At 52.4% G+C, this 20,933-nt stretch overlaps 1 protein-coding gene across 6 annotated transcripts in view; it reads right to left on the reverse strand.

Annotated features, from left to right (window-relative positions):
* Positions 1-20,933, reverse strand: part of CNTFR (ciliary neurotrophic factor receptor) — a 202,167-nt gene that overhangs the window by 79,058 nt on the left and 102,176 nt on the right. For all 6 annotated transcript variants that reach the window (XM_054652411.2, XM_077171556.1, XM_077171558.1 and 3 more), the window contains one exon: positions 4,315-4,396. In XM_054652411.2, the coding sequence (XP_054508386.1) occupies positions 4,315-4,396 (82 nt within the window). The remainder of the gene's footprint in view (positions 1-4,314; positions 4,397-20,933) is intronic.

Consider the following 20,933-nt stretch of genomic DNA (forward strand, 5'->3'; position numbering starts at 1 on the left):
TCATTTCCAGAGCCTTTTATCTCTTTGTCTCCTCTCCTGGGTGAAAACATAATTATTGTTTAAACATGAGTTAATTCAGCAAGGTGAGGATCAATAAAGCAGAATTACTCCTCTTTTAAAAGCAAAGAAATCTCAATCTGGGACAGATGTGGACATAACTCTGGCAGGGCTGATGGATGGGGCAGACACCTTGGTCACAGCAGAGCTCCCTCTTCCCAGGACTGCCTTAAGCATTGAGTTTAATAAGAACAGGTAAATCCAGCAACAGGCAGTCACAGCACTCAGTACAAGAAGCTGAAATCACCCATGCATGTACATTTTGTAGCCTGACATGTGGTGAGGCATCTCTGCCACTCACACACTTCCCACATAAGAGCTTGGGTTAAACCCCAAAGCTTGTGCTGTGACCTCTCCCAGACCTTTGAAGGAACCCAGACCCAGCTAGGAAGGAGGTCACTGCACTGCAGGGACCCCCACCAGCTCTGCTCTCACAGAGTGGAGGCCTTGGACAACCAAAGGCGTGAGTGTCACTGCAGACTGCAATCGCATCCGTGCTCTGCTCAGCTTCCCCCATCACCTTCCTCCATTCTGAAATAAATTGGCAGCAGCCACTGCCTGGAGAACAGAGCACAGGAAGGAAAACTGAGCTATCCAAAATAATGGGAAGTTGATTAGAGGGCTAGAATATCTCTTTTATGAGGAAAGGCTGAAATACTTGGTGTTTTTCAGCCTGGAGAAGAGAAGGCTCTAGGATGACTGTCCAGTACATACAGGGGCTACAAGAGACCTGAGGATGGACTTCTCACAAGGACATGCAGTGACAGGACAAGGGGTAATGGCTTTAAACTGAAAAAGAGTAGGTTTAGATTAGATATCAGGAATAAATCCTTCACTGTGAAGATAGTGAGGCACTGTCACAGCTGCCCAGAGAAGCAGTGGATGTCCCATCCCTGGAAGTGCTCATGGCCAGACTGGATGGGGCTTTATGCAGACTGGTCTAGTGAAGGTGCTGCTGTCCATGGCTGTGGGACTGGAATGTGATGATCTTTAAGATCCCTTCCAACCAAAACCATTCTGTGATTCTTTACAGCGGGCCCAAGGCCCTCCCCTTCTCTCCAGGTCTTCTGACTGTTCTGCCTCCTGTGTGCTCTCCCATTCTTCCTGCAGCTCCTATCCATCTGTTGCAGATATATTTTATGAAAAATCCTTTTGCCAGGATCTTTTCTCCTGAGAAGCTGAGAAGCTTCAGTTTCTCCATGTTTTGCTGCTTTGGAATGTGATCTGGAGGACTGTCTACCCAGCATGTGAAATTGTTTTTACTTGATGACCAATGACAGCCACCTGTGTTGAGGCTGTGAGCAGTCACAAGATTTTATTATCATTACTTTTCATTCCTTGCTAGCCTTCTGATGGAATCCTTTCTTCTATTCTTTTAGTGTTTGTTATAATATATCATTTTCTTTTAATGTAATATATATCATAAAATAATAAATCAGCCTTCTGAAACGCGGAGTCAAGATTCATGTCTCTTCCCTCGTCCTGGGACCCCTGTGAACACCATCACATCCATCCCTCCATGCCAGCTGGATCTGTGCAGATGGGGACAGCCCTGTGACTGTCCAGGGCAATGCCCATCTCTGCGGGCAGCTTGGCCCAATCTGGCAGCCCCATCTAAAGCTGTTTATTCATACACTGGGGATGACAGTCCTGGACACTCTCTTCCATAGCCCCTCTGCCTTTCCCTGCAGCAGGACACGCCAAACCCACTGCTAGAGCCAGAACATTAGTGCCAGCCTCCGAGCATGCCCCTGGAGCTGCCCTGCTGGATGTCTCTGGTCTCCCACCCCCTGGGAACTTCAGTCCCCAGCTGTGTCATGCACGTGAAACCTGAGCAGCCTGCCAGGCATGCAAAGCAAGGGAGCTCTGTCACCCCAAAGGTCACAGAAACCCACTGACCTCTGAGCCCCTCCACTCCCTTCCCCCAACAGTGGGGATCATCCCAGGCTTCTGCATCCCAGACAGATGCTCTGCCAGCTCCAAGGAGAAGGACTAAAGGTGAGCAGCAGAGGGGTTAATACATGAACAGCTTCACCTTCACCAAGCCTGATGCTGCTTTTATTAATTCATGTGGCACTTTGCAGGACGCTCCAGTAATCACCCTGGTGCATAGGAGAGCCAGGAGAGGGTGGCCAGGCTCCCTCCGCCGTGCTCATGCTCACTTAACAGCTTGTCACATCCTCCTCACTCAAGTATTCAGTGCTAATGCATCTCTTAGAGTGCTTCATGAGCTATTAAAGTCGAACGTGCCTCAAGTGCATGATAAATGGACTCTGTGCCAGCATCTCCCCACCACTCCACCGGGTCCCTGCCACCAGTGGGATTAATCCATCCTCCCGCCCCATTCCTGCTGTGCACTTCCAGCCCCATTCCTGCTGTGCACTTCCAGCCCCAGTGCCCGGCTGGCGGGGGATGAGCTCTGGGCTTGGCTGGTGAGGAGAGGCTGCAGCAGGGCAGGGGATGGGCTCTGGCTGGGAGGCACAGGGCACAAGCTTTGGGTCTCTGCTGTTGACCTGCCTGTGTGCAGCCTCTCTGAGCCGGGCACGGTGGGGTGGGAGGGAGATCTGCTGCTCCAAAGCTCCTGCCCAGAGCCTACCTCGGAATTTCAGAGAGGTGCCCGGGAGGGACAGATTGAGGACAGTCCTGAAGGTGTCCTACTGTCTCATAAGTAATTTTCTGACTCTGTACTCTTTTTTTGTCCCCCAGTGAAGCTGCTACAGATGGGAAGAGCCCTGCCACACTTCTCACACTCCCTTCAGGCAGTTTTTGATGCACACAGGCCTCTGCAGCTTCAGTTTTCAGCTGGTGCCCCAGAAACCTCCCCCCCAGACACAGGCAGGCAAGGGAAACAGGAGGGACACGAGGACATGGGAGGCTATGCTGCTGACCCCCTGAATCCTGCTGTATCACAGAGCAGAAGGTGACAGTCACTGCAGCTCTGCACCAGCTGTCAGTGGCAAAATGTCTGGTCCTGCTCACTGGTGAGCAGCAGCATTTGTTCTTCTCTAGACAACACAATTCAAGTGTGTGCAACCCTGAAGTACCTGGCAGTTCTGTGTTTTGTGCACCTCCCTGTGCAGCAGGTCTGGGTTAGTATTCAAAGCATCCAAAGGATGCTCTGCTGTCCTATTGCCAGGTCCTTTAAAGCTCCCCAGGCAGTGATCCTGCAAGCACAGCAGGAGAGAGCAGCTTTGCTTCTCTGCAGGAAGCATCACACCACCATCACATACAGCCCAGCACCCAAATGCTTTGAGCAGACACCCTGGGAAGGGGTTGGGGACCTTCCTGGAACACCAGCCAGCGAGATCCTTCTGTGTCCAGAGAGTGGCTGTCCCCATGCAATGCGGATGTGCTGCCAAACCCTGGCTGCTTTGTGTCCAAGGAAGCTTGTGGCAATGTAAACCCACCCAACTGGATTTAAGGCAGCTCAGTGGGCACTCTGGCTGGATTCCTCAATTTCACAGAGCCCAAGGATGCATAGATGTCTTTACTGGAGTTAATGAGCAAAATTCCCCTCCAAGATCTTCTAAAAGGTACTACAGACAGGCTGCCAGAAAAAGCAGGGAATTCTGGAGATTCCCCATTTTTTCCTAATTTTGGAGAGCTGGACTCTACACCAGAACCCAACCATCTTTCATAATCCTCCTGCTCCTGCCTAGACCCCTGATCATGTGGGGCTCCTCCAGCTCCCAATGCCACCAGTGACTCTAAAGGGTGATCCCTCTAAAGCCACCACTAAAATAAGCCCTGAATCCTCTGCCAACCCAGAGAGAGGTGAGCTAGGGGTGGGCACAGATGTGTGGTGGCAGTGGGGATTAAGTCACTCCAAGGAGGTGAGAGCAGGATGAAGCATCATCCATCATCTTTGTGGGTCCAGGCATCATGGAGCTGTCAGGGGTGATCAGAGTTTGGAGCTGTCAGGCTGATGCTTCCTCCCAACTCCTGACTCCTTCATGGGCAGGCTGCATGGGGCAGCATCTACAAAAGAGTGGCCAAAGGAGTCCAGAGCAGCAGGGACACAGAGAGCCGTGGGCAGGGCAAGGGGCATCAGCAGAGGGAGATGAAGGATGCCCAAACCCCACAGTGATGGGCTGGAGGGGACACTTGTCATGGAGAGAAGTGATAACATGCCTGATAAATAATATCAGATGCACATGGAGGGTGCACCCAGATTCCCCCAGGAGAGAGGGGCTGAAGGAGCAGGATTCCCATTTTTCAGGACCCCCAGGGCCTGGGAGGGAGGCGTGAAGGACTCACCCAGCTGGCTGTGCCTCTGGGCGTACACCACCACCACCGCGGCGAGCACCACGCAGCAGGCTGACGGCACAGGGTTAGCCATCTGTGGAAGCAAACACAGGCAGGAGCAGTCAGGGTTTGCCCCCAGGGCGGAGAGCCCCCAGTGATGGGACTGCAAGGAGATGACTGTAAAACCAGCTCCATTGCAGCCAAGGGGAAATTCACTGCAAAATGAGGCATTTTGCTGGGGCATGCTTCATCACTCCATAGCCTGTGGCACTTTCCGTGGGAGGTGCCTGGAGGTGATGACATGCCTTGCACAAATGCTCCATCTTCCCTGTCTCATTTTCAACATTTTCCTTAGGAAATCCAGTCCCTGGTGGGGCTCTCTTGGCAGATGCAGCATCATCCCAGGAGCCAAGGCTACCTGCAAATGGGTTGCAGAGGGGTTTTGGGGAGATGGGAGCACACCCAGGTAGTTCACAGTTGATGCTGCAGGATGTGCAAGATGTTGATCACAGCAGAGACCTCAGCCTCAGCCATCTGCCATCAATATCTTGATGGGCCACAGTTGTCCCCCATTTCTCTGGGCTGGGAGAGGGGCAGAGGCTACTCTGTCCTGGTGAGCTGTGCCTTGTCCCAGGGAATGCTGTGGTGCAGGGAGGTGTGGAGAGGGTGACAGCTAAGAAAGCAGGTGATGAAGACATCCTGCCTGCACCAAAAAGCCCCTCCAGGAGTGGGCAAATGGCAGCAACAGCTACAAGGATACCCTGCACGGCCCTGCCAGGCTGGAGATGTCCAAGCTCTCATTTTCTTGCAGCCAGGGCTGGTAGAGGAGACCAGAGCCAGGATGGAGCTGCTGGGGACAGCCATGGGGATGCAGGCCCACCCACCAGGAAGTAAATTGCACCATGCATGAAAAGCAAATTGCACCTTCAAAACCATTTAAGCCTCTCTAATCTCCAGTGCCGTGCACAGGATTGCCTTTTAATCTAGAACATGAGTATGGGCTCATTAGCCAGATGGCATCCATTTTAACCTAAATAAAGGGGGAGCTCCATTGGCGAGAGAAAAATATCCAGCAAAACATATTCCATTACCCAACAGGACTGTTGCAGGAGCCCAGATGGCCTCGGGCTCACAGGGAGCCTTTGCAGGGCTGGAGGGAAGGCAAGAGCAGCTGGGTGGGATTGCACAAGCAGATTTTGGGGTGCAGCTGAACCGGCCTGATCTCAAATGTCTCTTAGGGGCAGGGATGCTGGGGGAGACAGTGGGTCTGAAGAGGATGAGCCTGGAGATGGGTAGAGAAGGGATCCATGTCCTTTAATACTGATCTTTCGGTGCTGGGTTTGGGCTCCAAGGGCTGGCAGCAAGAGCCATTCCCAGTGTGCTGGTGCTGCAGAGCATGGACAGGCAAGACCCAGACCCTGCTGACAGCCCTCACAGGTCACCTTGAGCAAATCACTCTAACTGCCTTCCCCGTGCCTCAGTTTCCCCATCTGTGAAACAGAGATAATGAAGGTGACCTTCCTCTGACAGCTCTAGGCGAGGAGCGCCAAGTGCTAATTACAGTCTCCTTATCACTCACTCTTCTTCTTCCCCCCTGCTTCTCTCATGCCTGCTCTCCACTGCCTTTTCCATGTGTCCCCTCTGTGCTCACAGCATGGCTCCCTGACTGCCACCCCACCTGTGCTCCAGCTGCCATCACAAGAGGCACCTCAGGGAGTGGGCGACAGCTGGAACCTGAGGCAGGTGGCAATGCCACATCTTGGGGCACTGCTGGCATGTGGGACCCTGAGCAGCTGGGAAACCACCTGCAACCCAGGAACCAACTCCCCCTATTTACACTCAAATTTACCTTCCACTGAATATTCCTTTTCTACAGCCCTGGGAGCTGATGGGTGGCACCAGGACTTGCAGCAGGCAAGGAACCAGGGGCCATGGCCTCCCCTCACCACAGCCCAGATATCTCCAGCTAGTGCAGCCACCCCATTTCTGGGGACAATGGCAATGACAGGAGGTGGGACAGGACCCCCCAGCAACCAGCCTGCTCTTTGGAAAGTGTGAGATCTCCTTGATGCAGCCTTCAGCTTGGCTCAGTGCAAATATCATCAGCAGCATCACCCAGCCCTGCCAAGGAACAAAGCCACCTGCTGCCCACCCCCTGCTGCTCCTCCCTCATCTCATCAGCTCTTAAAATAATTACTGCTGCTCCTGCCCATGTACCTAGGCCAGCATCAAAACAGAGTTATGTTGCAGGGAATGGTTCTTGTCCCAAAGCACTGATGGTCTCAAGGGATACAGGTGGAGTAAGAGAGAGCAGAGGAACCCAGATAAGATCCCTGAGGACTCTGTGGCATGGCCAGGACACAGGCAGAGGCTTCCAGTGACAGCACAGAGAATCCACCATTTGGCTGCTTTCACCCTGGAAAACCTCATTCCTTCTTAGAGATTAGCCCTGTGACAAGGGAGGAGAGAAGCTATTTTAGGACAAAAATCTAGCCAGAAAACCAACTTCTTCTCACTTGAATTGCAATTTTCCATGCAGTATTTGCTTTGTTTGACTGTTTTGCCCAAAGCCATGTTGATATTTTTTTTCCCCAAGCACATTACAAAGCCTTTGCAATTTCTGCAGATGTTTCCAATGCAAATTTCTGTTGCTGTATTTGCTTGCTTATCTGTTTCTCTAGTAAAAGCCAGCACCCTGGCATTCGGGTGCACAGGCCAGTGAGCAGCAGCTGACCAGGTGTGCAGAGTCCTGAGCTATGTCCCCATGGCAGCAGGGAGCAGTTTATAGGTGATGGAGGGGAACCACATTTATTACACAGCAAAGCCCGCAGTGTGAAACTCAATCTTCTGTGCAAAAGGTAAATTTTGCCCAGTAATGAATAATTTCTTGGAGGTAGAGAGGAAAGAGGAGCCTGGGGAGGAAGAAAGGGGGAGAGGCAACATATGAAGTGGTGGACCAGCAGCTCTGGAGCCGTCCTCCCTGTCCCCAGCCTCCTGCTTGGGGAGAGAGCAAAGCGTTGATCTTTCCCTGCCTTGTCCTCGATACCAAGGATAGTGAGGGCATCAGTCATTGTCACTCTTAGCAGAAGGCAACTCAACACACACATGGATAAGGTCCCCTCCAGCAGCTCTCAGTCAAAACCAAAGGTTTCCAGGCCTGTGTTCCCTGAGCTGGATCAGGACTGGAGGGGCACAGCAATGTGGCATTAACTGTTGTGGTGTGATGGGGTGAGGACAGTCCTGGGCGGGGTACAGAGGAGTGAAAGGGATTCCAGGCAAGGGATTCCAGTGAATCCAGGCAAAAAGCGCTTTCTGCTGAACAGCCCCAGTGTCCTCTTTTGAGTAGGCAAGGGGATGGATCCCTTCCAGCTCTCCCTTAGTATAATCTCCAAAGCTTTACAATGGAGTACCAGCTGGCACCTGGAAACAGCAGCTCCAGGGCAGGGCTGGTGAGGGATGTGGGCTGCACCCCAGTCACCCACCACAACTCTCACCTTCCACAGGCTGCTCTCAGCAATGATAAATAAATAAAACCCTCATTCTAGAAGTGTGTGGCTACCTCAGAAGAAAAGTGGTAGTTTAAAAACCTAGTGTTTCCATGACAAAGTCTTCCATCAGACAACTCACCACCAGGAGCTGTTATGAGGTCTGGCTCTGAAGTGGTGAACTGGTGGAAAACAAACTCTGTTTAGTCATTTCCTTCCCCTCCAGCTTTGCCCTGAGCCTTCCAAAGGAGCTTTGCAGCACCTGTCCTGCAGGCAGGCACTGCTGTGTGACTGCACTGCCCACAGCGACTGTCGATGCTGTGCTAGAACCTCTGCTGCACACCTGGGCTGTGCAAGGACACCTGGGCTGCACACCTGGGCTGTGCAGGGACACCTGTGCTGCACACCTGGGCTGTGCATGGACACCTGTGCTGCACACCTGGGCTGTGCATGGACACCTGTGCTGCACACCTGGGCTGTGCACAGACACCTGTGCTGCACACCTGGGCTGTGCATGGACACCTGTGCTGCAGACCTGGGCTGTGGATGGACACCTGTGCTGCAGACACAAGCTGTGGATGGACACCTGGGCTGCACACCTGGGCTGTGCACAGACACCTGTGCTGCACACCTGGGCTGTGCATGGACACCTGTCTGCTGACACAGGCTGTGCATGGACACCTGGGCTGCACACCTGGGCTGTGCATGGACACCTGGGCTGCACACCTGGGCTGTGCATGGACACCTGTGCTGCAGACCTGGGCTGTGGATGGACACCTGTGCTGCAGACCTGGGCTGTGCACAGACACCTGTGCTGCACACCTGGGCCATGCATGGACACCTGTGCTGCAGACCTGGGCTGTGCATGGACACCTGTGCTGCACACCTGGGCTGTGCATGGACACCTGTGCTGCACACCTGGGCTGTGCACGGACACCTGTGCTGCACACCTGGGCTGTGCATGGACACCTGTGCTGCACATCTGGGCTGTGCATGGACACCTGTGCTGCAGACACAGGCTGTAGCTGCTACAGTTCCCCTGTACTGCAGACACCAGCAGCGGGTGCTCAGGTACCACCTGTACTGCAGCTGCCGAGCGTAGGTGGTACTGCACACCTGCACCACAGGGGCTGGCTGTGAGTGGTACCCCACACCTGGAGTGCAGATGCTGACTGCAGGCACTGCAGCACACCTGTCCTGCAGGCCAGGTCACAGTCTGCCTCTTGCTGAGGTGTGGTAATGTGCCTGTAGAGCAGATGCCAGCTGTAGGCATCAGAGTGCCTCTGCACTCTCAGCAGGCACCTCCTGGGCCCCAGCGTTACTGAAGGAGAAACAACACCCTTACCAAAGTCACTCTCAACTCCTGAGCCTAGGCCAGAGATGCCCACACAGCTTCTCCCGGTCCTGGGGATCCAGGGTGCCTCCTGTGGCATGCCATCCCTCCCCAGGGACAGGGTGTGGTGCTGCTATGAGCAGTGAAGCACCAAAGTGTGCAGGACACCCTCCAGCCCCAGGTTTCCAGGTGTTGCACCATGTGTGAGCAGCTCTGCTTCGGCACCCGACAGCACTGAGTGCTGTCTCCTCCTTTCAGATCATCCCTGGCAGCAAGGCGAGGGAAGGAGAAGAAAAAATAGTTGTCACTTAATATCAGACACTTGCTAACAGTCCTAAAGCCTTCGGGCCTTACAGTGCCCTGTCAGCACTAAACTCCTCTTTGCTGCCTACAAGGAAGAGAGAAAAGAGGGACTTTATCATCTCCTTCATATGTGCTATCAGAAAGCCTTATCAGCAGAGACAGAATCCCCACTGCTTGAAAGGCTTTCTTAAATCTAATTTAAACCCCCACTGTCAATAGAGCAATTAGTACTGCCCCACTGGACCATAAGTGCCACAGGGATGACTGGGGCCAGCTGAAATAAATTCACTCTTGGCTCTCGTGGACTGTGACTTTCCTCCCTCCACCTCCTCCCTTTCTGGTAATGAAGAAAAGACCCCAAGGAGGAGGATACCCTGGAGGAAGGAGCACCCCACAGCAGAGCTCCTTCATCACCCTGCCCTGCCATCCAGTGAGCACTGCTGGACCCCTGGATGGCAGTGCAGACCCTCCTACCCTCATGGTCTAGGAGATGGGCAGAGGGTGGAAGGGTGGTCCTCACAAAGCTTCCCAGCTGCCTGGATTGAAGGTGTGCCCCCAAAGGCAGCTGTGGACTTGCAGAGCTCTTGGTTCCAACATCCCTGCTGAAGGTTGCTCCATCTTCCCTGGATGCCACTGGCAAGGTGTGTCAATGTGAAAAGCAATGACCAAAGCTGCTCCCCATATCCATGGGGCTGAAGAAAGCAGCTCTTTGGGAGGGACATCAGCCCAGATTCAACCAGAGCTCCTTTTCAGAGGGTGATGCAGAGCTTAGGAGCTCCAGGCATAGCTGGGATGGTCTAGGGAGGAACAACCCATGAAAAGGCTCAGGCTGTTTGAGAATCCCCCAGACTGGCAAGCTGGCTCCCAGGTAATTTCTTGCTTCTGTGGATCATGGTGACATGCTGTCACTGGGGCAGGGAGCTGTAGAAAGACCAGCAGAGTCCTGAGAGTCCCAGGGGTGAGGTTGTCACCCTGCAGCTCCAGGGGCTGGGGGACTCCTGCTCCAGGAGCAAGGTAGGGCTCTCACCTCACATCTTGCAGCTCTTCAAACTGGTGCCCAAAAGCATCAGGACAGCGCAGTCCACCCCTGGGACACACTGGGGTGCTATGATCCCTCCATGGCCCCAGGACAGGCAGGAGCACCACGTCAGGAGAGCATGGGAACAGGTGCAATCACTGGGAACCTCTCCAGTGACCCTGCCCCTGGTGCCACATCCATTGTGGGGCAGTGCTGCTGCACAGGCAGCTCCTGCTGGTGCCCATTCCCTGCTCCCGCCTGGAGCCTTCTGGGGGATGTTTCTCACAGCCCACACCTGTCCTCAAACTCCCACCATGCCTACCAATTTTTCCTCACGTGGAGGGCAGCACTCCAAGGCCAGCTGTCTGCTCCAGCAGTGATAAAAGCCAGCACAAGGAACAGCATTCTAATGAGCATCACACACCTTCAACACCAGCACTGTGAGGAGGCATAGCAGGGCAGCAGGGGCTTGAATCTCCATGGCAGGGGAGCAACACTGTCCCAGGACTATTCCTCAGAGACACCGGTGCCACCTGGGCAGGAAGCTCAGCCGAGCTGCCACACCCCAGCCCCACCCCTCCACAGCCTACAGCCCCACCCAGGCAGCCTTTGAGATGCAGGAAAGCTCGGACCAACAATGGAAAATGAAATTTTCCCTCTCTTTTTACTCAACTTTCCTCTGCACTGAGCATTTCCTGGCTCCCTACAGAGAGAGATTGCAGGAATCAATAGGATCTTTGCTTCCATTAAAGAGCAGCCAGAACCAATGCTTTTTATTTGGAGCCTCTGTTCAAATGAGGTCCTGAGCAGTGCTTTTTCCATAGATGGTGCCATGTCAGGGACAGACAGAAGGGATCAGACAGAGAAGGGAGAGAGAGTGGAGATGGGAGATGCTGGTGGTTCAGGTGCCTCCCAGTGCTCCTCTCTGGAAGCTGGAGAAATCACCTAAGATGGGCATATTTGGGAGCAATTCCTGCTCGTTCTGAGTCTCCAGGCTGTGGTTCCTGTGGGATGGAGCTCTTGGTGTTATGCTGATTTTTGGCACTTTGATTCCCAGCCTCCACCCACAAAAGCAGAAAATGAATGATGCAGAACAAAACCAAAGCAACCCCAGAAAATCAAAACCAAACTCCCATACACTGAGCAAACTACCCCAAATACTTTAGTAAGGTCCTGCTGTCTCATGCCAGGTTCAGTTTATGCTTTCCAGGCAAATGCTGACAACATTTCTTATTTTTGTCTGCGGGGCTGCATTGCCCTTCAGTCCCCCAAGGATTTTGCTCACAACCCTGTTTTCTGCCTTGGGGAGACTCTGCAGTGAGGCTGCTTTATGAAATACCCAACATCCCTTCAGATCCAAAGCTCCAGGGCAGAGAAAAGCAGCCTAATATTAAAATCTGGATTGTGGCATAGTCATGTGCCATCCTGAGCAAAAGAAAGAGGAAAGGGATGACAGGCAGGGCTTGTCCAGACAGACTTCTATCAGCTGGATGCCCATGACACAGCAGACATGGCACAGAGGAGCCTGCTGTTTCCTGTGGTCACTGCTAGGAGAGATTTTGGGGCATGTCTGGCCACAGCAGCTTTAGCATCCCGCTCAATAGCACCTGCAGACACAGAAACATTATTTTGATTGAAACACAAAGGCTGCATATCTTACTAGCCCAGTCTTGCTCCTCTGGAGGGCTGTTCTCTGCAACACCCAGGCAAGGGGCTGGACACAGTGTGGGCACTGTGTCTGAGCTTGCTGGCACTGGGGTTCTGTGAGGTGAAGAGCACAGCACTGCTGTGGAAACACAGGGGCAAGCAGGGCAAAACTGCCAGCTGCAACCCCAAACAGTCTGCTGGCACCCTGCAGGACCCCCTTCCTCCAGCACAGGCAGGACCATGCTTGCTTGGCCCCAGTAAACCTCCTAGTGGTGATGTCCCCAAGCCAGGGACAGCTACGGCTCATTCCTGAATCAACACAGGTATCCAAGGACTGAGGCCACAGCATTGCTGCTCAAGCAGCAGGACAGGCTTGCTTTTTGCCAATGTGCTGAGAGAGAGCTGGAGGAGGGTGACAGCCTGAAGTTGTGTTGCAGGGGCTCAGGGACACGAGCAGATTGGACTGAGGAGCACTGGAAGAGATCTTGGCAGATGTCTTGTCCAAGGAGGGAAGAAGATATTGGCTTAGCAGTACTGGAAGAGTAACTGATGAAACACCCTGTTGTACAGAGCTTCTTGGGCATTTTAATTTTAGCTTGGCTTTTTGCTTGGGCTTTCTTTTTTTTTTAAGCTGTTGGCACAGAGGAAGACATTCCAATGACTCTGATGCTGCCTCCCCAGAGATGCCTCAGGAACACGAAATCATAAAATCAATCATTTAGGTTGGACAAAAGCCTCATCAAGTCCAACTGTAAACCTAACACTGCCAAGTCCACCACTAAACCCTGTTCCTAAGTGCCATATTTACATGTCTTTTAAATACCTCCAGGGATGGTGACTATGGCTTGTGTTGCTTTGCTTCATCTCTCCTCCATGCCTGCAGTTCAAGCTGGCAGGAGGATGGGGTAGGCAGGAGCCAGGCAGATTCCAAGGCCCAAAGAGAGCAGCAAACACTGCTGGAGGTGGACAGGGGCTCAGGATGCTGGGGACTGTGTGCTCCCCACTGGTCCCTGCTTGCTGTCCTTCCCTGTCCAGGTTCCACAGGAGGTGCTGTGTCCCCACTGCCTCTAAAGCCTTCAGACCACCAACTTTCCTGGGGTCGCTGTCCCACAAGCTGCTGAGGCATCACAGGCCACTGCAGGGAGACAGGACAGATGGGACAATGAGGACATTGGTCCTCCACCTGCATATGGGCTGCCCCCCGCCTTCCTCCTCACTGCAAGAATACTGCTCAAAACCTGGGCAGGAAAAAGAAGACAGGAGGGGAACTCAGCCCACCCTGCACGCAGATGGGGTTTGTAGGTCATTGCTTCACCCAGTTCCATCACCACTCTCACCCCATGTGGTTCCAGAGGTGCCCAGCATGTCCTGGGCAGCCTTCTGGGGTCTGTGTCCATATGCCACAGCAGCACCCAGCTTTTGAAGTGGACGACTGAAGGGGGAAACTGAGGCATGTGGATTCTCCATAATGCCCTGGTGACAAGTGACAAGGGCAGCCTTGCATGCAGGAGCTAATCCCACCCTTGGGTGAAAGCAGCCCATGCTGGCTCCAGTGATGCTGGGAGGGGCTTTCTGCTGCCAGCAGCCTCTTCAGTAGCACAGGGGTCTGCCCCAGAACTCAGCCCAGGCTGGCAGTGGCACTGGGGTGATGTGCCTGCCCTCTTCTCCTTGCAAACACCCTCCTGGGATAGCAGGGGGTAGAGAATGTCCTCTTTTTGCTCTGAAATGGCCCTAGCCATAGCCAAGCTCCACCACATGACTGCAGCTGCCTTGGCAGCACTGCTGCCTCAGTTTGCAGCAGGACCTCCCTGGCCCCTGCTCCCTTGCCCCCTCTCAACTTAGCATTGGCTGGATGCAGCTGGTGGAAGGGGAAAAGCAGCCACGAGAGGCAGAAGCAGCATTGCTGAAATGGGCTGGGGGTACCCCAAAACCCCAGGCTGGCACTCCTCTCCTGGCCTCCAATTGCTGCCTCTTTGAGGGGCTCTGACTGCCAGAGCCTGGAGCCAGCAGAGCATGTGGGGCGAGACCAAGGGGCTGCTGAGGACCCCTCTGCAAAGCCCTGGGCATCCTCGATCTCCCTGGGATCCTGCCCCAGGCCTCACAGGCAGTGTTTGACGAGGGCAAGCAGAGGATGGGGAGGGAGAAATGGAGCTGGCTGAAGGTAGCTGTGCTGAAATAAAAGTCAAGAAAGTATCTCACCCAAAACTACAGGAAAGTTTAATTATCAAGGACAAAACACCATCTGTTTGTGCCGACTGTGACCTCCCGCTGCCCCTGGGCTTTAACAGCTCTTAAATTAACATGTTTGTTAGAGGTATTCCCTGCCTGACATCAGGGAAGCAGCTCCCACGGGGCAGAGAGGAGGATTGAGTGATTGTCCACTGAGACCCGGGCTGGGATGGTGTGGTGTGCTCGGTGGTGATGGGGAAAACAAAACACCCTTTTGGAAATGAGGATTTCTACCAAGCATGGCTCTGGTAAGCCCAGCATCGCTGTGTGCTGCCACTGGCAGGTGAGGCATGGTGTGAGACTGTATTTGAGTCTCAGCCTCTTTCCAAAAAATGAAGCCAAGAAGATGCACTCTTCGAGGAAGATTTTGCCATACAAAGCCAGCAGAATTAAATGAATACTCAATAAAGAAGATGTTGGACTAAAATCCAATTTGTTTTCAGCCCTGCAAGGGAGGGAAGATGCATTCACTGGTACCAAGCCCCAGAACTGATTTAGTGATGTCAAACTGCTCAGTTCCCTTCTTTATTTTCTTCTTTCCTATTCTTTATCGGATACAGGATCCAAGATGGACATGCCATCACCTTCCTACCCAATGACCTGCATGAAACGAGTCAGAAGCCAACCTGGCTATACAGGAGGAAAACAACTCAGCTAGGAGAATCCCACCTTGCAAGACCCCAGAAGCGTTTTCTCCATCCCCTGAGCTTTGCCCTGTGAACTCCCACTCTCAAGCCATGTGGCTGTCACAAAGGAGGCTGGAGATGAGGGCAGCTGCTGCCATTATTCCTGCAGCAAGACACATTTTCCACTAGTAAGCCCTCAAAGCCAAACATTAAACATGAATGCAGTGGCCTCTGTGATCTGCCATGAAGACTCACAGCCAAGGAGCACAGATCCAGGTATTATTTACGCTAGGGCAGTTCTGGGAGCTGTGGGTCTGGAGGTGGTCATGCTACCAGACTCCAGGAGTAAGCAGGGGAGTGCTTGATAACTTCTCCTGCTTGGCCCCACACTCCCTGCACAATCACCCTGCCCCACCAGCCAGGCTCTCACTGGACTCTGGGCTCTCCTTTCCTTCCAGGTCACAGAACCTGTGCTGATCTCCCTTTTATGCCCCTGATAGCCCCTCTCCAAGTCTGCACCCCATTCACATGCCTTAAAACTATCAGGACTTTTTGATCCTGTGCCCAAGACAAGTACCAGCATCAAGTCTCATCTTATGCATCTGCCTCTCCTCAGCAACCACCCCTAAAATCTCTTCCATCCCTAAAATGATACCATGGCTTTGCTCATTCTCACCTTTGTGGGCAGTATGTGAAGGACTGCCCTTGCAATGCCAAATTTGACTTGGAAATTCCTTTGCCTAGCTGCACCCCAGTGATCTCCCCCACCAGGAGGCTGGTGTGCTTCAAACCTTCTGCCTGGAGCCTGCCCTCATTCCTCCCTTCTCCTGGGGGCCAGGCAGCAGGCAGGAACCAGGGTGCCACCCCTGCCTGGCAGGCTGCCTTCCACCAGGCATGGCAGGGCAGATGTGAACCACGTATGCCTTTTGTCTGAGGACCCTTCCTGCAAGCTCCAGCACTGAAGGAAGAGAAATCCATCAGCCAAGAGCAGCCATGGAATCCCCAGTGGGCTCCAGCCCCCTCCCAGTCTCTGGCTCCACTCCATCCACTGGAGCAAGGCTCAGTTTAGGGGAGGGCTTGTTTTTTAATTAGAAAATATTCATCAGCATTTAAAAATAAAATAATAAAAAAAGTGTCAACCAGCTGGGGCCACGAAAGCTGGGGCGTTTTTGGCTCCTGACCAAGCACTTTGATAGAAAGGCTTTTTGGAAAATGCCGTAGAAAACATTTAATTTCTCCCAAGGCCTGCATATGGGGCTCATCACTTGCGCATATTGCACAGGAATATTCATGTGTGTGCTGGCCTCCTGCTACAGGATGACGAGGGTTCTCCGGTGCAGTATGCAAAAGGGGCTCCTTCCCTTCTGGCTTTTTTTTTGGTTGGTTTCTGGGTTTTTTGTGGTGGTGTTTTGTTTTTTTTTTCCATTGGAAGAGAAAAGCACAGTATTTCACTTCAATCCCCGAATATTTGTCAATGGCAGAACAAAGGAAAAACTGAGCCAGGGTCAGGTCTGCTCGTACTCATCAGCTCGCTGAGCTCACCACAGGGTAGAGCCACAGATGAGCAGCAAATGTGGGGAAACAGATTTCTGCCCCTGGTTTTGCTGCTTTCCGGTTGCTTGAGCCCATTCTGATGCTGCCTGGATGGAGAGTGGGAGCCTGGCTTCTACATCCCTGGCACAGCAAAAGGTTTCAATCCACGTCCCAGCTCTCCACTCCAGGGATGTGGAGCTGGCTCATCCTGGACTTGCCACTGGGCATATCTGTTAGCTAATGCCCTTCTGCAAAGCTAAGGAAGGCTGAAAATACTCACTGTGGCCACAGAGCTGAGCCTGATCCACCAAGGGGATGACTGCCATGGCTTGTTTGGTCCCTCATCTTCCCCCAGTGCTGCTGGCTCCCCTCCTTCAACCTCAGCTGCTCTCTCAGCAGCACTGCCTTTTCTGCAAGATGTCAATGAGCTCGTCTGGAAGGAGCTAAGCTCATCCTGAGCATCTTTGCATGCTCTCACTGGGATGCTCACCTCCAGCAAATGCTCCCTTGCTCCCCTTGAGTCCCCCTCTTTCTGTAAGCCCCTACCTCTGTCTCCTGCTCTGCAGCCTGCCTGGACCCCAACCTTCTTTAACCTTTCCTAAGGCATTTGTGGTCCCTTTCTCCAGCTCTGGCTGCACCCCTCATTCCTCACAATCTGCTCTCTACAGCTACAGCACCTCCCAGCACAGAGTGTACCAGCCATGTTGGAGCAATTCTGACTGGCCCCAAAAAAGCTTCCACCTGGCAGATAAATCTCAGAGCACTAATTAGGAGAAACCCTGGGCAAGGGGAGAGGAAAGGAAAAGAAACCATCTGATCCCACAGTGTCTGTGGAAGCAAAGTCAAAGACAGCTCGGGAAAAGGGCACAGCTCCTACTGGGGTTGCAGAGGAGCCTCTGAGCAGAGCAGCACCTTTGTGCAGGGCTCAAACTGTAGTTCTTAGAGACAGTTGTGAAAAGTATTAATAAAAAAAAAATCTACTGAATGTTCAAAAGAGGAATCATGCCTAAATAAGTGTGCGCACTAGCATGCACACACACACAGACTCTATTAATTTTCATATATTTTGGCAAGCTTTCCCAATGGGAAAGGGGAAATTTGATGCCAAGTGTATGCCTAGGCAGGGCCTGTAAGATTCACTATGGAAAAAAAAATTAAATGGAAAAAAAAGTCCTTAAACCACATCTGGAGCACTGTGCCCACTTTTGGGGCTGTGGTATAAGATTGGCAATGCTGACCTCCAGTAAGTCCATGAAGGGTGGTGATGAGGCTGGGGATGAGGACAGGTTGACAAAACAGGGCTTGCACAGCCTGTAAAAGTGATGGTTTTGGAAGGATTGAACAGCAACCTGACAACACCTACCTAGAGATCACTGAGGTGATGGAGACAGGCTGTTTCCTCCATGGTGGGAAGATGAGAGACAACAGGCATGAACTGCAAGAGCTGCAACAGGAGAGGTTCAGGCTTGCCATAAGGAAGGCATAGTCTCATGACAGTCACCTGCTGGAAGATGAACCCAGACAGGTTGTAGTACCTAAGCCTGAAGGTTTTCAAAACCCAAACAGGCAAAGTAAACTGGTCCACACTCAGTATTCATCCTGCCAGGGTCAGGATTCTGGACTAGAGCTTCCTCAGGCCATTTCTTAAGCTGGTTGGACAGATGAGCATGCCACTGCCAAGAAAAACTAAATTTGATGAAGTCCCCCACAAATTATGAGGGGGATGGACCTGCTCGGTTCTTGTTTCAAATACTGGGAGGCAAAATCTGGGTGAACACATCTGACCACCTCTCTGCCTGGAGTGGGATGTAGAGCATGGAGACGAACAGAGACCGCGGGACCGCAGTGTGTCAGGGCCAGATCCTGTGCTCAGCTCAACCCCATTGATAAAGTGGAGACCAAGGAGATGTCTGTGTGTCCCTTTTTCCAAACTTCCTTCTGGGGGGACTGCCTCGCACGACACCCGTGAGTGATTGATGAGCGGCCAAGCCCGTCAGCACGCAGCCTGCGTGCATGGGTGCTTTGCATGTGTGCGCAGCGCTCCCCGGGACTCGGCGGGGAGGGGAGCTGGGGAGAAGAGCGCTGACAAGCAGATGATTAATTGAAATGCAAGCGGGAGGAAAAGCCATGTCCGCTAAAACTATCAGGCGTCGCGAGCATGGGAAAGGAACTCGGAGACGCCGTCTCCATCTCTGCTCCGCACGCATGGCGCCTCCCAGATCCAAGCTGCCTGCCAGTCCTTTTCCTGGCTTCTATTTTTGCAGGTGCAATTTCATATTTGAAAATAACCATGCTGCACACGCACATAGATATATATATATATTTTTTTTTTCCTCGCCGTCCCCCGGCTCATTACACACGGAAACGGCAGCGATGGGAGAGCAAACCTCCCAGGCTGCAGCGCACGGCAGCAATTAGGCATCCAAGCACTCGTTACCCCACGCCTTGGGGTGGAGGCGCCCAAAGCCCGGGCTCTCCACGCCGTCTGCACCTTCCAAGAGGCACAAGCTCAAAAACACACACATAAAGTTACCAGTTTACGCTAAAATAATAAGTTTAAAAGAAAAAAAAAAAAAAGAAGAAGAAGAAGGAAAGAATGAAATAAAAGAGTCTGAAAGCTCATGTCTGGCTTGGCTCCGACCTGTTGCTCAGAGTCCATAAATTATATCCCAGTGTTGGACCTGGTGTGATTGCACTGTCAGCCAAAAGGGCAAGAAAGCTTCTGTTCCTCATCTCATACAAGCAGGCTCAGCTTGGGTCACCGAATAAATAGACTGGAGATGTAATGTGGTACATACTATTCCCCTGAACCATGGCTAGGAAAAGCACAGAGGGGGAAAGCAACAGGAAAGGGATGTCCTAGGGGGAAGTTTGAAGGGGCAATGAAGGGATTCTGTTATGGCCAAGGTCAAGGACAGCACCCTGGAAATACTCTGCCTCCAGCTCCTTCTCTGAGGAGAAAGACCAAAGAGAAGACCAAAGGGTCATTCTCTAGAAAGGAAAGGATCCTGTGCTTCAAAGTTTTGGGATGAAAAAATCCAGGGATGTGAACTTGCTGATGGCTTCTTGGCATAACCGTAGTGCAGATGACTTAACACCAGATCCTTGTCTGAGTGAGCAAAGAGCAAGTGAGACTCTACCTAAAACATGACCTGAATATGGGCTGCTGGAGCATGGTTATTAACAGGTTTTGCTTGGCAAGCTGATTCCCAGCCAAGACAACTGGCTCGAGAAATTAACTTTGTGAGTTGTTCAGCACTTTGCTGCTCAGGTAACGAGCGGACCTGTAGGCGATTGCATTGTAGGACTCCACAAACTGCTTGTACCATTGACATGGTTTAACAGACTGCTGTTTATGAGACAGAGCAGTATTTAAAAGACACATTTCTCTCAGAGCTGCACATAAAATTTGATAGCTAAATAGCTGTAAATGCTACTGAAGTCTGACAACTCAAAGAGGAATCAAGGGTCTGTCATGCGGAGTATCCGCCAATACACCCGGCCCCGCAGAGCCAGTGAGACTTCCAGTCTCATAAAACCTTTTTTATATTGGAAGTGAGAATTTGTGCAGCGCATATGAACTCTCTTTTATTGGGCTGGTGTGATGCTGAGAAAATGCAGTTAAAGTTGTACAAGTTCTCCTTGGAGCGCTATCGGGTGCCTATAAATCAAATGCTTTATCCTGGAATGGGTTTACTAAATAAACCTTCTTTAATTTGGGCTCGTGCTGAGCAGCAGGACCACAGCGGGAGGGGGTGCCTCCCCTTGTCACTGCCCATTTGCACTGGTGGAGCGGGGAAAGCCCTGAGTGAGAGGTCTCTCACTCATCTCCCTACTCTTGGAGCCAACATGAGCATCCCAACCACAGAGTGTCCCAACCACACAGCCTGGCACCATTCTCCTCTCATGGGAGTTTCACCCTCCCAAAACACCTGTGACTCCCCACAATGCTCCCTGCTCAGAGTCCCAGCCCAGCTGCTGCCCTGAAGCCAGTCCAGATCTCCATGCCTATGCAGTTGATTCAGAGAGCTCCTGGGAGCATCCTAGGTTGGAAGGACCACAGACCCACCTTCAGCACCCAGTGGAAATGGAGAATTTCCGAACCTTCACAAAGGCCTGGAGTGCTTTGGTTGGGGAGGAAGATTCGGGCCAGCTCCCTAATTCCCCAAAGGCTTCTACAGCTGCATTAATTATTTCATCTTAGTCTGGCTTCCTCATTAAGCTAACCTAGACGGCCCGTGGCTGAGTGACAGCGAGCCAGTCTGCAAGAGCCCAAGCCAGCAGTGCTGGAAACTCTGGGCTTGATGTGATTTACGTGGACTAATATTACACATATCTCAAACACGCAATCTTTAGAGGACGTGAGGCTGCTCTCTGGGTGGAGGAAAGCCCACGCACAGCCAGCAGTGCAGCATCTGGATCAAGCCTGGGTATCAGCCTCTCACCCCACACTTAGC

The sequence above is a fragment of the Agelaius phoeniceus genome, chromosome Z (genome assembly GCF_051311805.1).
Source record: "Agelaius phoeniceus isolate bAgePho1 chromosome Z, bAgePho1.hap1, whole genome shotgun sequence".
Taxonomy (NCBI): domain Eukaryota; kingdom Metazoa; phylum Chordata; class Aves; order Passeriformes; family Icteridae; genus Agelaius; species Agelaius phoeniceus.